The 16,787-nt window shown below is 42.8% G+C and overlaps 2 protein-coding genes and 1 pseudogene across 3 annotated transcripts; 1 reads left to right on the top strand and 2 right to left on the bottom strand.

Annotated features, from left to right (window-relative positions):
* Positions 1-92: 92 nt before the first annotated feature.
* LOC149732590 (uncharacterized) lies at positions 93-2,407 on the bottom strand. Its single transcript, XM_089882681.1, has 4 exons — positions 2,162-2,407; positions 1,674-1,802; positions 1,396-1,548; positions 93-928 (listed from the first exon to the last, which is right to left on the bottom strand). Exons 1-4 carry the CDS (start codon positions 2,324-2,326, stop codon positions 410-412), a joined length of 966 nt encoding a protein of 321 aa, XP_089738807.1. The 5' UTR covers positions 2,327-2,407; the 3' UTR covers positions 93-409.
* Positions 2,408-3,609: 1,202 nt separating this feature from the next.
* LOC149732589 (uncharacterized) lies at positions 3,610-7,239 on the top strand. The gene is made up of 4 exons (XM_089883116.1): positions 3,610-4,339; positions 4,548-4,966; positions 5,026-7,120; positions 7,216-7,239. The coding sequence occupies exons 1-3, from the start codon at positions 3,610-3,612 to the stop codon at positions 6,490-6,492; spliced, it is 2,616 nt and encodes an 871-aa protein (XP_089739242.1). The 3' UTR covers positions 6,493-7,120; positions 7,216-7,239.
* Positions 7,240-8,731: 1,492 nt separating this feature from the next.
* Positions 8,732-16,202, bottom strand: LOC149732588 (uncharacterized; annotated as a pseudogene). Its single transcript, XR_016385527.1, has 5 exons — positions 13,684-16,202; positions 9,242-9,290; positions 9,131-9,150; positions 8,956-9,004; positions 8,732-8,823 (listed from the first exon to the last, which is right to left on the bottom strand). The product of XR_016385527.1 is annotated as an uncharacterized LOC149732588 (transcript).
* Between the last annotated feature and the right edge of the window lie 585 nt (positions 16,203-16,787).

The following is a 16,787-nucleotide window of genomic DNA, read 5'->3' as shown; positions in this document are numbered from 1 at the left end:
TTACAAAACTCTTGTCAGTTTTGAAGGTAATGAGATTTTATAGCATAGATTCCGTTTAAACTTGGCATAACAAGTGTTGAAGAAAACAAATGTCTATTTATCATAATCTGTTTTATATTTTATCAGTTTAAACAAAATTAAAAACAATTATTTGCATAAAATAACCAACTAGTGGTAAAAAACGCAGCATAACATGATATGGAATCAAGAAGCATCAGAAAAAGAGACTTTACATGAATTAGGGGAAATCTATGTTTGCCAAAGGACCCCCATATAGAATAGAATATCATTAGATTGAACAAGGGTTTTTGAAAAACAGTGAAGGGTAAATAATATGCAGCATTTGATTCAGTCACATAAGTTACTGCTATCTTGATTGGTTCAAATTAATATCATTTCCATAATTTAGTTAGATCTCATATTCTCCTAATACAGCTAAGTGGTCTGAAGACATGACTTTATCCAGTATATGTCTTACTTCGTTGACACCAGGCGATGGCTCAGTTAAGTTAGGAGGCTTTAACATTGATGCATGGACCTCTGCCTGTTTTATTGTCATATCATTACTACAGACTTGAAGGTCCAACTTTGAGTATGACATGGGTTGAGCCATGTAAGACTTATCTTCATAAAGCATCTTGTCCACAGGCCATGGATTGAATGTACCAACATCCTTATTTGTTCTAATCAAATTATTCTGTGAATGTTTTATTACAAGTTTCGAAAACTGTAGCTCTTGTAGTTTAAAGTTTTTCATCTGCTGTTGAAATATTTCCTTGTCTTCATCAAATCGATTTAGATCTCCAGCAATAATAGTTGACACTGGTGGGTCAAGCTTATGGTTATCAATGTTGAGTGACATAAGAGCTTTCTGCTGCAGGTATTTCACCTCACCAAATGGTACAACATGTGATACGGCAACACACACCTGTAATAAAGCCAGGATTAGAGTAATGTGTCATCAAAATTTGAAAGTAGTATCTATAGAATTTTAAACAACACATAGACTTTTTAAGACACATTATGTACCACACTGTGTTTTAACTTTAATATAGATACAAGTTAATTCTATATATAGATACAAGTGAATATTTCTAACTTATTTAACTTAACATAGCTCAGTAGTATTGAGCATTTTAACACAAGCGTTCTATTTTAAACAGTTTACGTCTGCTTACAGATAACCACATTCGTAACTTTATGGTTGTTGATTGTTTTTTTTGTTTATCGGCTATCTTTTTGGACAGTCCATTAATGAGCACTAGGTTGGTTCTAAGTATGCAACCCAAGGACTCCTGTTTACAATAGTGTCAGACTGTCAGCATACAAAACACTATTCTCTGGTTTTATAGCAAGAGCTCCAACGCCATACTACCAATAATTCATAGACTTGACCTGCTTTTTAGTATCTTTATGTTGTAAATATACAATTCCAACACATCGTCCATGTTGATCACCTTGTATAGTTGAAAAAACATTTGATAAACATGGTTGGTTCTGTTCATTTACTGACACCCATTTGTGCTCCCATTTTGTCTGGTTCCATTTCTACAAAGAATACAGGTAAATACACTTTGGGACTATATATTTTCATATACATTAAACACATACAGTGAATTTATACAATTAAAAAAAATCATGCTAGCTGTCAATATAACTAGTTGCATTTTTACCGATTGTTTTGATATTGCAATAATGTTCCGGAATGACATGTCATTTTCATTGTTCCAGAACAATAAAACGAAAAATCCTTTATTTTCTAATAGTTGCTTTGTGAATTCAACTTTTTCTTTTATTCTAATCTAAAATTAAACAAAACAGATTATTTATTATTACTATATTGATAATAAATTAAGTTTTGTTACAAGAGATAATAAATTAAGTTTTGTTACATGTATTAATCACGGGCTTGGGGATTTGGTTGTTTTTACCAATGCTCCAACGTAAAAGTGCACCACACATGAAACCCAGTTCGTTTAGTTAACAGGGCTCTAAACACTCCTTCACACCTGAGAGGCTGAACCTATGCCGTATGTTAGCGTGTTGTAACGATGTCGATCTGGTGGTGTCGTTACGGCCTATCAAGTATCGTTAAAACGAAGAAGCTGGGACTATATACAGTTGACATGCGGGTTTAGGCTTTTTTAAGTCTTTACCTTACCTCATTTAACGCTATCACATCAGCCTTTAGTTTGGCCAAGTTGTCAATCGTGACTTTTATACGATTTTCGAAGGAAAATTCGTCGCCCAATGATGACGTTAACTTCACGCTATGTGTGTCACAGCTAACATTTTGCGATAAAACCCGCAATAAACAGCCCGACATATTTTAATTCAAACCTTTCAAAAATTTTTGATAATTATTAACTTTCGAAACGCAACAGCGACAGCTAAGTGCTGCCATAGATATCTATGTAGATTAAAGCAGCGTCGTAGAAAAGCCATAGGGTTTTCTATAGTCTTTGATAAAATATATTATTTTCTGGATTTTAGATGGACTCTTGTTTGACAAGCAACTTAAATCAAGCTACCATGTGTTTTTTAAATTATTTATATAATGAAGCACTGGGTGTATAGATAATGGGCTAAATCTAGTCTAAATCCCAGTTACGCTGGCTTGCCTCTCTGTAGGACAATTTGAATGAATGAATGAATCTAACTTATTTTTTATCCTTGCGTGTCCTGAAAACGACAGTCGTTATCACACGGGTTTAACACCTCGTGCCAGCTTACGAGTTACCATGTATGTTACTTCGTGCGTAATTTAGCATCACCAAAGAGCGTGCCTCTGTCAAAGGACGGTTCAGAGACGGAAAAAATGACACTTGTAAGTAACGATTACGCTTAAATATGGTCAGTTCTAAATAATAAAAACAGCACAGCGTCTCTCCACAACGGACCGGAATAACTGGCTCAATTGAGCTGTCATATGTCATGTCGGCTATCCGGTGTTGTTCCAAATTTCCAGTGGTAATGTCAGCGATGTAAAACATTTGTCAGTGCATGATATTTTTACATAGTTTTATCTTTGATTACGATAGCGAGGATTGAAGAATAAAACGAAATAACAGGATGTAGCGACAAAACGACAGTCGTACAAACATACTTTTACGGTTAAAAACATGTTTACATTTACTTGGATAAAAGAAGCGCGGTCGCAATCAACGAGGCATAGGCTATTTGTTGTTTACTTATATACTATTTTTTGAGTAAATGAAAGAAAGGTATATGCATAAATAATTTGGCAATCTAATATTTAAACTATATATTTCACACAACTTTATTGAAAGGTAAGCCCATGAAAATGTTTTAACGTGCAGGTTACAGCAAAAATTAAACTGCTTTGTAAACCACTGAAGTGGACGACCTGGCCAAATTAAACTGCGCCCTACTTTTGGTAAGTATTTAACATCGTGTTCCTCGTTTCGAGAAAAATAATGATTGACATCAGAATCACGAAAGGAAAACAATTGTTTCAGCAGAAGCGAGCAACAAAATCTTTTTCCAAAAACCCGTATCTGTTATACTCTGAAATTAGCAGGATTTGAGTGTATAAAAAGAGGCTTATTTCAAGATTTTGCATTCAGTTTCTTGTCTTAACTCAACAAGATGAGGGTTGCTTGCTTTATCGCTCTTTTGTTCGTGAATGCTGATGCAGCGTGGTTATTCGGTGATGACGACCACAGTGCTAACGCTGGTGTTGGTGCGTCAGTTGACTTACCTCTCCTAGGACCTGTTGGCGCTTCGCTTGGAGGTTCTCTCGGCAGTATGCTGGTAATCACGCATGTACATGCGCTGGTCCAGGTGCTGGTGGAAACGATGGTCTTGGTGGTGGACTTGGTGCCTCTGTCGATTTGCCATTCATTGGACCAATCGGTGCTTCCTGGGCGGATCTCTTGGCGGACACAGCGGCCACGGGGCCACGGGGGCCATCAATGGCTCGGCGGTGCCATAAATGGTTTGTTCGGTGGGAAAGGAGGAAAAGGAGGTAAGGAGGAGGTAAAGGAAAAAGGAGGTAAAGGAGGAAAAGGAGGTAAAAGAAGAAAGGGGGAAATGGAGGGCTCGGTGCCTCTTTCGGTGGTCTTCTTGGTGGAAATGGTGGACACGGTGGACTCGGTGCTTCTTTGGGTGGTCTCTCGGTGGAAATGGTGGAAATGGTGGACATGGTGGACTAGGTGCTTCTTTGGGTGGTCTTCTCGGCGGAAATGGTGGGCTCGGCGCTTCTTTAGGCGGTCTTCTAGGTGCAAATGTGGAATCGGTGCATCTTTGGCGGTATTCTCGGTGGAAAGTGAACTCGGTGCCTCTTTGGGTGGTCTTCTCGGTGGAAATGGTGGAATCGGTGCATCTTTGGCGGTCTTCTCGGTGGAAATGGTGGACACAGCAGTGGACACGGTGGGCTCGGTGGTGTTATAAACGGTCTCTTCGGTGGTAATGGCGGACACGGCGGTAAAGGTGGCGGCAATGGCGGGCTACGACTGGCGGAAACGGTGGTATTTCAATTGATGTTACTGGCTCCGGTAACGGTAATGGTATTGCTACACCAACAGGTAATGGAAACGGTGGTTTTTCAATCGATCTTACTGGCTCCGGTAGCGGGAATGGAATTGCTACACCAACAGGCAGTGGAAACGGTGGTCTTTCAATCGATCTAGCTGGCTCCGGTAACGGTAATGGTATTGCTACATCAACAGGCAGTGGAAACGGTGGTCTTTCTGTGGATCTATCTGGCTCCGGTAGCGGTAATGGTATTGCTACACCAACAGGCAGTGGAAACGGTGGTCTTTCAATCGATCTAACTGGCTCCGGTAGCGGTAATGGTATTGCTACACCAACAGGCAGTGGAAACGGTGGTCTTTCTGTGGATCTATCTGGCTCCGGTAGCGGTAATGGTATTGCTACACCAACAGGCAGTGGAAACGGTGGTCTTTCAATCGATCTAACTGGCTCCGGTAGCGGTAATGGTATTGCTACACCAACAGGCAGTGGAAACGGTGGTCTTTCTGTGGATCTATCTGGCTCCGGTAGCGTAATGGTATTGCTACACCAACAGGCAGTGGAAACGGTGGTTTTTCAATCGATCTTACTGGCTCCGGTAGCGGTAATGGAATTGCTACACCAACAGGCAGTGGAAACGGTGGTCTTTCAATCGATCTAACTGGCTCCGGTAGCGGTAATGGTATTGCTACACCAACAGGCAGTGGAAACGGTGGTCTTTCTGTGGATCTATCTGGCTCCGGTAGCGGTAATGGTATTGCTACACCAACAGGCAGTGGAAACGGTGGTTTTTCAATCGATCTTACTGGCTCCGGTAGCGGTAATGGTATTGCTACACCAACAGGTAATGGAAACGGTGGTTTTTCAATCGATCTAACTGGCTCCGGTAGCGGTAATGGTATTGCTACACCAACAGGCAGTGGAAACGGTGGTCTTTCTGTGGATCTATCTGGCTCCGGTAGCGGTAATGGTATTGCTACACCAACAGGCAGTGGAAACGGTGGTTTTTCAATCGATCTTACTGGCTCCGGTAGCGGTAATGGAATTGCTACACCAACAGGCAGTGGAAACGGTGGTCTTTCTGTGGATCTATCTGGCTCCGGTAGCGGTAATGGTATTGCTACACCAACAGGCAGTGGAAACGGTGGTCTTTCTGTTGATCTTTCGGGCTCTGGTAGCGGTAATGGTGAAGCTCCAATTACTGGCGGAAGCGGTGGTGTTTCAATTGATCTTACTGGCTCCGGTAGCGGTAATGGTATTGCTACACCAACAGGCAGTGGAAACGGTGGTCTTTCTGTGGATCTGTCTGGCTCCGGTAGCGGCAGTGGTGTAGCCCCAAATGGCGGAAACAGTGGTATTTCAATTGATCTTACTGGCTCTGGTAGCGGCAATGGTATTGCTACACCAACAGGTAATGGAAATGGTGGTCTTTCAATCGATCTTACTGGCTCCGGTAGCGGTAATGGTATTGCTACACCAACAGGCAGTGGAAACGGTGGTCTTTCTGTGGATCTGTCTGGCTCTGGTAGCGGTAATGGTATTGCTACACCAACAGGTAGCGGAAACGGTGGTCTTGGATTCAACATTAGTTTTGGTCCTACTGGAGCTACCACTGGCGGAACCAGCGGCAGCACAACTGGTGAAAACGGTGGATTCACATTTAACCTTGGCGGAACCGGCGCCGCCACAACTGGCGAAGCAACAACTGGTGGGGACGGCGGACTTTCTGTTGATCTGACTGGCTCTGGTAGCGGTAACACAGGTGCTACAACTGGCGAAACGGAGGAGCTACAACTGGCGGAAACGGTGCTTTCACCATTAATTTTGGTCATAATGGAGCTACCACTAGCGGAAACACCGGAGCTACTTCTAACGGAAACAGTGGCGCTACAACTGGAGGGAACAGTGGTTTCAACTTTAATTTTGGTCATAATGGAGCTACCACTGGCGGGAACGGTGGTCTTTCTATTAACCTTAATGCAATGGTGGTGCCGGTAATAGTGCAAACGGCGGCGCTTCTGCTGGTGAAAACGGTGGTCTCGGTGCTGGTCTTGGTGCCTCTGTCGATCTTCCACTTATTGGACCAGTTGGTGCTTCCATCGATGGTAACGTCGGTGGCAATGGTGGTGTTTCCGGGGGTGGAAACGGTGGTATCGGTGCCTCTGTCGATCTCCCACTTATTGGACCAGTTGGTGCTTCAATCGGTGGTAACGTCGGTGGTAATGGTGGTGTTTCTACTGGTGGGAACGGTGGTATCGGTGCCTCTGTCGATCTTCCTCTTATTGGACCAGTTGGTGCTTCAATCGGTGGTAACGTCGGTGGTAATGGTGGAGTTTCTACTGGTGGAAACGGTGGTATCGGAGCCGGTCTTGGTGCCTCTGTCGATCTTCCCCTTATTGGACCAGTTGGTGCTTCCATCGGTGGTAATGGTGGTGTTTCTGCTGGTGGAAACGGTGGTCTCGGTGCTGGTCTTGTGCCTCTGTCGATCTTCCCCTAATTGGACCAGTTGGTGCTTCCATCGGTGGTAACATCGGTGGTAACAGTGGCGCTTCCGTCGGTACCTCTACTACTACTTTGTTGGTCATTCCGGGAATCATCCAGCAGGTTGGCAGTGGAACAACAAAAGGTGAGTTGAACCTCAAACATTTCAACATTTTAATAAAAAATATTAATATCCATCTGATTTTAACACTCGCTAAACCTTTCCATCTTTATTTACAGAATGCCAGCTGATCTTGCCGGTAAGTTACTTTGTTGAAATATAAGGCTACTTCAGTATAGTTTTGTTATTTTTTACTAAATTTCTCTTTATTAAATCTTAGACGAAATGCTGGAGAATTATCTTAATGAACTTCTTCAGTAATTCGAGTGATTCGATACGAACGGTAAAAATAATATATTTAAGCTTGTTTGAAAAGTTTTAAATGTGATGTCAATATTATAGTTTTATCCCAAACAGTCTACATATTAAAGGGCCTAAACACACCCCACGTCACTTTTATTTTTTATGGTAAATTCATAAAGCGACCGTTTTATTGATTCCAAAAATACTTTGCTTATTAAAATTGGTCCAGTATAGGCGGAGATATTCGTCCTCAAACAGTGATCTCTAGCGCTATCTTTTTTTTACTACGAGCTCCGTGATTGTGACATAGGAACGTACTAGTCACGTGACTGATTCATTCGTAAAAGCGAAACCTGCGTTTTTTTGTGCTTTTTTGCGTTTTTTTTGTTCTCTCGTTTTTCGCTGAAAACACTGCCTCTCGCCTTTTTGAATGAGAGCGGCCACGCTTCAACAATTTTGTCACGTGGGTAGTACACTTCTCAATTTTTTTCGCCACGCAACTTTCAAATCAGTTTTTTTGAATTTCACGGTGTTTGAGCTGGAATATCTTTGGTTATACAGAACCGATTAAAACAAGTAAGGTGTCGTTGGAATTAGAAAAACACACTCTATCGATTAAAGCGAAGTACATTTGGGGTGTGTTTAGGCCCTTTAATATATGGCATAAGCACTAACTGTGTTACGTCTGTGTTGAATTGTGACATCATAATTAAAATAAACATTTTATACATTATAGACTTCTTCAATTGATTACGGACAATGATTCTAGCCAAGCTGATGCAAAATATTTGCTGAAGTTGCGTCTTTTCTTTTATTTTTCTTACAATATTTGGACAAGGAATACAAGAAATGCATACTAATAACACTTGTGGTCGTTTGAAGTTGCTGTATATAAACTTAAAATTTAAACAGCGCATTAATAGATAGCATATATATGTATAATACCGGCGATATCCATGGTTTAGACATAACTGTGTGCACTGTACTCAAATTGACGGTAAACTTGCAGGATGTGTAAAAGTGCCTACCATAACTATTAAGTCACTCCAAAAAGTAGAAGAGCCGTAGTTTAGCTTTAGTAAATATGCTAGCTATTAGGTTTCTGCATGAGATATATAATTTGTATAACCAAAAGTGACTATAGGCTGCTTTGTTGGAGCCAAAGCCTCTATATAAACATGTTTTTCACATAAAATTGTTCCTTGAACCATGAGGGCAGTTATATGTATGACATGTATATAGTTAAAACATGCAGATATACAGTCGCAATCTGAATTTCCAAACCTTATATAGTTTTTAACTCTGAAGACACCACACGATCTTTCCTGCAGAATAATACCTCAAACATCGAAACACACGTATGTTGTATGCATTAATTTTATTTCTTGTCCAAATATTCAAATAACTGCAAAGCAAGAGAAAAACGCCAGCAAATATTTTGCATCAGTTTGGCAAGAATTGTTTTCCGTATCCGTTGAAGAAGTCTAAAATATTAGATGTATTTGTTTTTTAGTAGGATGTATTTAGGGAATTTTCTATGTCATTCAAGATTTTTCACGTTAACTATACAACATTTTGTTTAAATCCGTAAATGGAGTAAAAATGCAATAACTTACCGACTGGCTGTTTAATGAAATAGATCTTCAATAGAACTGTCCAATTCGTCTAAATATTGAAACAAAGGTTAGCATGAGGAAAAAATGGTGTACAGACTTTGTGGTTATATAGCCAGTAAGCTGACAGCCAAGATTATTTATTTGGACAAGCCGTACATTCATGAAATTAACTTACCAGCAAGGGCAGCTTGGAGTCTGTGAAAAATAAATAAAAAATTAGAAAAAAAGAAATTTGTAGATATCAACCTAATTATTACAGACTTAGATTATTGTAAGAATAAGGCACCTTTTGTTGTTCCATCTGAATCCACCTCCGGAACCACCGCTGGAACCACGCCGTTACCACCGACGTTGGCACCAATGTTGGCACCAATTGGCCCAATAAGTGGGAGATCAACGGAAGCACCGAGACCACCACCGATCCACCATTTCACCCCCAGAAGCACCACCGGAAGCACCGCCGTTACCACCGATGTTGCCACCAATGTTGGCACCAATTGGTCCAAGGAGTGGGAGATCTACGGAAGCACCGAGTCCACCACCGAGTCCACCGTTTCCACCAGCAGAAGCACCCCCGGAAGCTCCACCAGATGCACCGCCGTTACCACCAACGTTGCCACCAAATGTTAGCACCAATTGGTCCAATAATTGGTAGATTCACGGAAGCACCAAGACCACCACTGAACCAGCCACCTCCAGAACCTCCACCGTTTCCATTTGCTGAAGCACCACCGTTTCCGCCATGCGTAAGGTCGACGTTGATAGCGCCGCTTCCTCCACCAGAACCACCGCCATTTCCACCACCTGAAGCACCACCGTTACCGCCATGAGTGAGGTCGACATTGATAGTGCCACTTCCTTCACCAGAACCACCGCCATTTCCACCACCTGAAGCGCCACCGTTACCGCCATGAGTAAGGTCGACGTTGATGGTGCCGCTTCCTCCACCAGAAGCACCACCATTTCCACCAATTGAAGCACCACCGTTACCGCCATGCGTAAGGTCGACGTTAATAGTGCCGCTTCCTCCACAGAAGCACCGCCGTTTCCACCAGCATGAGTTAAATCGACGTTAATCCCGCCGCGCTTCCACCAACACCAGAACCACCAGCACCGCTTCCGCCATGAGTCAGGTCAATGTTGATGCCGCGTTTCCACTGCCAGAAGCACCGCCGTTCCCACCACCTGAAGCACCGCCGTTTCCGCCATGAGTCAAATCGACGTTGATACCGCCGTTTCCACCAACTGAAGCACCACCATTTCCGCCATGAGTCAGGTCAACGTTAATCGCGCCGTTTCACCAGTAGTAGCTCCACCATGACCACCCCATTACGCCGATAGAAAGTCTACCGTTACCGCCACCATTTCCACCAAGAAGACCGCCCAAGAGGCAACAATTCCACCGAGGCCACCGTTTCCACCGGTGTTACCGCACCATTGCCACCAAGAAGACCGCCTAAAGAGGCACCGAGACCACCATTTCCACCAAGAAGACCGCCCAAAGAGGCGCCGAGACCACCGTTACCGCCACCCATTTCCACCAAGAAGACCACCTAAAGAGGCACCGAGACCGCCGTTTTCCACAAGAAGACCACTAAAGAGGCACCGAGACCACCGTTTCCACCAAGAAGACCACCTAAAAGAGGCACCGAGACCACCATTTCCACCAAGAAGACCGCCCAAAGAGGCGCCGAGACCACGTTACCGCCGCCGTTTCCACCAAGAAGACCACCCAAAGAGGCACCTAGTCCACCATTTCCACCGATACTACCACCACATTTCACCGTGTCTCCGCCTCCGCCGAGTCCACCACCAAGACCACCGTTTCCACCAACACCTGAACCGGCGCATGTGCATCCATGACCGTGACCGCCACCATTACCGCCGAGAGAACCGCCATGGAAGCGCCAACAGGTCCTAAATAGGTAAGTCCACTGACGCACCAAGACCACCACTGGCACCACGGTTATCTCCACGAATAGCCAACCATCTACATTTACAAACAAAAGAGCTAAGAAGCAAGCAACTCTCATCTTGTTGAGTTGAGACAAGAAACTAAATGCTGAATCTTTAAACGGTACTCTTTTTATACACTGAACATACTTCATAGTAACTGCTTTTGCTCTTGGTTTTTGGAAACCTATGTTCATGTGACTGCTGCTTGGAAGTTGTTTTCATTTCTTGAGGATGCTGTCAATCATTAATTTTCTTGAATCAGGAATATAAAATTACCAGCTCATTGAATGGTATATACGTTAAATGGTTTATAAAAGTATTGAGCTTTTATAATCGATTATGTTACTGCGCAGAGTAAGCTCAAGTGGGGACAACAACATAAGTAAAAAAAAGCTTTTAGTTGTTAGAGTCATGCGTTTCTTATTCAGAGGACATCGAGTTTGCTACTACCTTAAGGGTGCATTATAGTGATTGCTCAAGTTACCAATTATTTAAACAATTAACCAGATAGCTTTACAGTTGCCAAGTCTAAGTTTATAGATATGTATGTAACTGATGTTTGTGAGTGAAAGCTATACAAACAAACCTATAGGTGTGCAGCACGAATTTCTGTATGAAAGTATGACGCTCTGTTAAGAACGCTAAATGCCCAACACTCAAGAGTAAATAAATACTATTTTCTGATTTCTGTTAGAATAAGAACCGCAGTTTCTCCAAAACTTTCTTAGGAATGCTTCATATAAAGTGACGTTCCAACAGAGCTTCAACATTGTTGGCAGTTCTCTGTGAAAACGAAGACAAGGCGGGGACATCTTGGCATGTCATGAGACTCATGACAGCTTAATTAGTTCTGGAGATATGGTCTGTTGTGATAACAATAATAAAGGTATGTTTGTATTAAGTGGTGGTTGAATACGATTGTGGTGAAATGGGTTTCTATAAAATGAATGAGTGAACGTTACTTAATTATCCTCGCGTGGCGGGACAACTTTTTGTAATATAGTTGTTCGGTTTCATCTATACCGCGGCGCTGTATACGAGTTACCACGAATGTTACGTGGTGAATAATGTTGTTGTTGCATGGCTGAAATTTGGTATTAGTGATTTCAGCAATTTATCTGTGTCGTTGAAGAACATACGCGTCCACAACGATAGCGGTATTGAGCGTCGGTGCCGATATCTTCTAACATAGCTCTAGTAACATCACCATTCAAGACTTTCCATAAAATATTGATTTAATGATACCGTTTAGGGCAAATAATGGTCGACAGTAGCACCGCCAACGGGAAAGAATATTGAAGTCGCCTGATTTAATTGTCCTTCTGTTAAGTGCACTAAGCCTATACTGCTAACGAAGCAGTATGTATTAATTTATTGTAATATACATAATAAAAGTTTCAAGAAATTTAACAACTTAATAGAGTGAACTGCCGTTATAGTTCTTGTATTGTTTAACTAACTTACAAGTATAGTCTATTCGTAGTTTAGCTTACTCTGAGGTTTCTGTATTGAAAGAGACTGTTTGCTGGTTGGCCGATTCATGTTAATGTCCTGCTTAGTTAAAAATACAGGCCTACAATGGCAGCATCGATTTTACAACTAGAGATGACTAACGATGCTGTTTAACCAATGTGTTTGGGATATTGGGTTAATAGAGATAAATGACATAACTCGTAATTGCGTCCTTAGGCTTTGCGGTTTGGTGCACACCAAATAATAAAAATACCGGAGTTTTACACATTATATGTCCCAATTCGTCTAATTTAATTTAATTACTAATTGGTTAAACTCGACCTTTTACAAAACTTGCAGTGGGCTGCAGCTTCGTACGACGCGCGACGTTTGTTAAGTGACAAAGCCACAAATACGAGTATACGCGATGTGCATAAAGTAACAATGTATGGTATTACTTTAAGTGATGTTGTTATAGTAGATAAAGACCGAACTCTTATAAAATATGACGTTTTTTGGGGGATACCACGAAAAACGCATGAGGATTTGTTTACGGATTCGTATAAACCGTGTAGGTGTAAATGAATGTAACTTGCTTTATTCTCGTATGGCCGGAAAACGAAACTTTAGAGACAATTTTATAACTGGAAATCCAGCGGTTCCAACTTTCTTACAGAAGCAAACCTTAAACAGCGAAATACACGTAGTTTGTATGCATTTATTTATTCCTTGTCCAAATATTTAAAAACAACTGCAAAGCAAGAGAGAAAACGCCAGCAACTATTTTGCATTATTTTGGCTGGAATTGTTTCTTGTATCCGTTGGAGAAATCTAAAATGTATAATGTTTTAGTAAGATTTTATTTGGGAATTGTTATGCATTCAGGTGTTTTTGTTGGGTCAACCATCGACATTTTCGTTTGAATCCCTAAAGACTTTCTAGCGGTAAAATGCAATGACTTACCGATAGGATATTTACTGAAGGAGGTCTTCAATAATTGTCTAATTCGTCTAAAATATTGAAACAAAGATTAACATAAGTTAAATATGAATTTATTTGATAGAAGATAACACAAACAATAGGATAACGAAGTGGCTTCGAAATGGTGTACAGACTTAGCGGTTACGTAGCCAGTAAGCTAAGATTATTTATTTAGGCAAACCGTACATTCATAAAAGTAACTTACCGGCAATGGCAGCTTGGAGTCTGTGAAGAAAAAAAAAGAATTAGAAACTAAGATATCAACCTGTTAATTCACTTCGATTATTGTAAAAATTAGTCACCTTTTGTTGTTCCAACTAAAACCGCCTCCGGAACCACCGCCGTTACCACCGACGTTGGCACCGATGTTAGCACCAATTGGTCCAACAAGTGGGAGATCCACGGAAGCACCAAGACCAGCACCGAGACCACCGTTTCCACCAGCTGAAGCTCCACCGTTTCCACCAGCAGAAGCACCCCGTTACCACCGAGATTGCCACCGATGTTAGCACCAATTGGTCCAATAATTGGGACATCCACGGAAGCACCAAGACCACCACCGAACCAACCACCTCCGGAACCTCCACCGTTTCCACCAGCTGAAGCACCACCGTTTCCACCAGCAGAAGCACCACCGTTTCCACCGATGTTGCCACCAATGTTGGCACCAATTGGTCCAAGGAGTGGGAGATCCACGGAAGCACCGAGACCACCGCCGATTCCACCGTTTCCACCCCCAGAAGCACCACCGGAAGCACCGCCGTTACCACCTAAATTGCCACCGATGTTAGCACCAATTGGTCCAAGAAGTGGGACATCCACGGAAGCACCAAGGCCACCATTGAACCAACCACCTCCAGAAGCTCCACCGTTTCCACTAACAGAAGCACCGCCGTTACCGCCACCTGAACCAGTAAGGTCGACGTTGATTCCGCCATTTCCACCAGCTGAAGCACCACCGTTACCACCGCCGTTACCACCGATGTTGCCACCAATGTTGGCACCAATTGGTCCAAGGAGTGGGAGATCTACGGAAGCCCCGAGACCACCGCCGAGTCCACCGTTTCCACCAGCAGAAGCACCACCGTTGCCACCTAAATTGCCACCGATGTTGGCACCAATTGGTCCAAGAAGTGGGACATCCACGGAAGCACCAAGGCCACCGTTGAACCAACCACCACCGTTTCCACCAGTTGAAGCTCCACCGTTTCCACCAGCTGAAGCACCACCAGAAGCACCGCCGTTACCGCCGATGTTGCCACCAATGTTGGCACCAATTGGTCCAAGCAGTGGAAGATCTACGGAAGCACCGAGACCACCGCCAAGTCCACCGTTACCACCCCCGGAAGCTCCACCGTTTCCACTACCGGAAGCACCACCGTTACCACCTAAATTGCCACCGATGTTAGCACCAATTGGTCCAAGGAGTGGGACATCCACGGAAGCACCAAGACCACCATTGAACCAACCACCACCGTTTCCTCCCCAGAAGCTCCACCGTTTCCACCAGCTGAAGCACCGCCGTTGCCGCCGATGTTGCCACCAATGTTGGCACCAATTGGTCCAAGGAGCGGAAGATCTACGGAAGCCCCGAGACCACCGCCAAGACCACCGTTTCCACCCCCAGAAGCACCACCGGAAGCACCGCCGTTACCACCTAAATTGCCACCGATGTTAGCACCAATTGGTCCAAGAAGTGGGAGATCCACGGAAGCACCAAGACCACCATTGAACCAACCACCTCCGGAACCTCCACCGTTTCCACCAACAGAAGCACCGCCGTTACCGCCACCTGAACCAGTAAGGTCGACGTTGATTCCGCCGTTTCCACCGCCTGAAGCGCCACCATTGCCGCCCCCGTTAACGCCTATATTAAGTCCACCACCAAGACCACCATTTCCATCAGCACCTGGACCGGCGCATGTGCACGCATGACCGTGATCACCACCACTTCCTATTTCAATTCGCTCACCACCACTTGTACCATGGTCATGTCCACCGAATATCCAACCATCTACATTTACGATCAAAAGAGCTAAGAAGCAAGCAACTCTCATCTTGTTGAGTTAAGACAAGAAACTAAATGCCGAATCCTGAAATGAGGCTCTTTTTATACACTAAGCATACTTCAGAGTAATTGCTTTTGCTCCTGTTTTTTTAGAAAACCTTTATGACTACTGCTTGGAAGTTCTTTTTATTTCGCGGTGTTGCTGTCAGTCATTATTTTCCTTGAATCGGGAATGTGACATCACCAAAGGGTTTATAGAAACGCTCGTTTGCCTTTATAGTTATGTAAATGTTCAGAGTAAGCTTAAGTGGGTTATGGCTCAAGTGTAGCCTACTTTTTGCGCTCTTTGTCGTGTCACACTAGAATCACAACATGCTAACAACAGGCGTGAGAAGGAGACGCATTAGCCGGACATTAGGGCGACGGTTTCTTCATCAGAAGACACTGGGTTTGCTGCTACCATTGTAGATGTATTGTGGTGGGTGTAATACTAGGCATATACTTGTTTAAATTGCTAATAATACAAAACAGTCACCTGGTTGCAGTTCTACAGTCGGTAAGTCTAAGATAGATATGTATGATATACATACCCTAATATGTTATATGCGACAAAGCTACGTACAAATTTACATATGTAGTAACATGCAAACCAGCACGATGTTTATGAAATATGACACCCTGTTAAAAAGTTTCTCGTCACTCAATAATAAATAAGATACATTTTCTCATTATGTCAGAATGAAAAGCGCCTTTTCTCCATAACTTTCTTAGGAAAGCTTCATATAAAGTGACGTTCCAACAGATCTTTCACATAGTTGCCAGTTTTTCAAGAAAACGAAGACAAGACCGGGACATCCTGGCATGTCATGACAGCTTAATTAGTTCTGGAGGTATGGTCTGCTGTGATAACAGTGATAAAGATAAGTTTACATTGAGTGTTGCGGTTTTTGGTAGAAGATTTATAAACAATAAATGAGTAAATGTCTCTTATTTATCGTTGCATGGCGAGGCAACTGTGGCAGTTATAACACGTTTGTTATGTATATGGTTGTGGAAGATGGGACGCCCTCTCATTATATTTTTATGTCCTATTTGCTGGTGAACAAAGATCATTCAAAGAATTAAAAGACCGTCCAGTCGTTAACTGCTTTAAATACGATCAGGTTATTGGATATTATGCGCTAAAGTCGTCCCGTCTTCCCTTACCCTACTATATACCATATACCTCGCGGTGCCTGTTTACGATGTGAGTTTGTGGGTGACTTTTTTGTTGTTTCTGCATAGCTGAGGAGTTTGAACAACCCATTACTAGTCAATTTGGGTGTCTTGCTTCAGGTGTCTTGCTTGAGCAATTTAAGTGTGTAAGCTTCAATTCACAGGCCCACAACGGTGGCACTATCAAGCATCTGTGCCAGTTTCTTCTAAACCCCTGTTA

The sequence above is a fragment of the Ciona robusta genome, chromosome 8 (genome assembly GCF_009617815.1).
Source record: "Ciona robusta chromosome 8, ASM961781v2".
Lineage (NCBI taxonomy): Eukaryota > Metazoa > Chordata > Ascidiacea > Phlebobranchia > Cionidae > Ciona > Ciona robusta.
Note: the sequence above shows the minus strand (reverse complement) of the source record. Positions and strands in the feature narration are given on the sequence as shown.

Coding starts and splice junctions, on each gene's coding strand:
- LOC149732590 (XM_089882681.1), bottom strand. CDS start 2,326: ATGTCGGGCTGTTTATTGCGGGTTTTATCGCAAAATGTTAGCTGTGAC. Junction 1,549..1,673: donor TTGCAATATCAAAACAATCG/GTAAAAATGCAA, acceptor TATTCTTTGTAG/AAATGGAACCAGACAAAATG. Junction 929..1,395: donor ATAAAGATACTAAAAAGCAG/GTCAAGTCTATG, acceptor GCTTTATTACAG/GTGTGTGTTGCCGTATCACA.
- LOC149732589 (XM_089883116.1), top strand. CDS start 3,610: ATGAGGGTTGCTTGCTTTATCGCTCTTTTGTTCGTGAATGCTGATGCA. Junction 4,340..4,547: donor CGGTGGAAATGGTGGAATCG/GTGCATCTTTGG, acceptor CTACACCAACAG/GTAATGGAAACGGTGGTTTT. Junction 4,967..5,025: donor CCGGTAGCGGTAATGGTATT/GCTACACCAACA, acceptor TGGCTCCGGTAG/CGTAATGGTATTGCTACACC.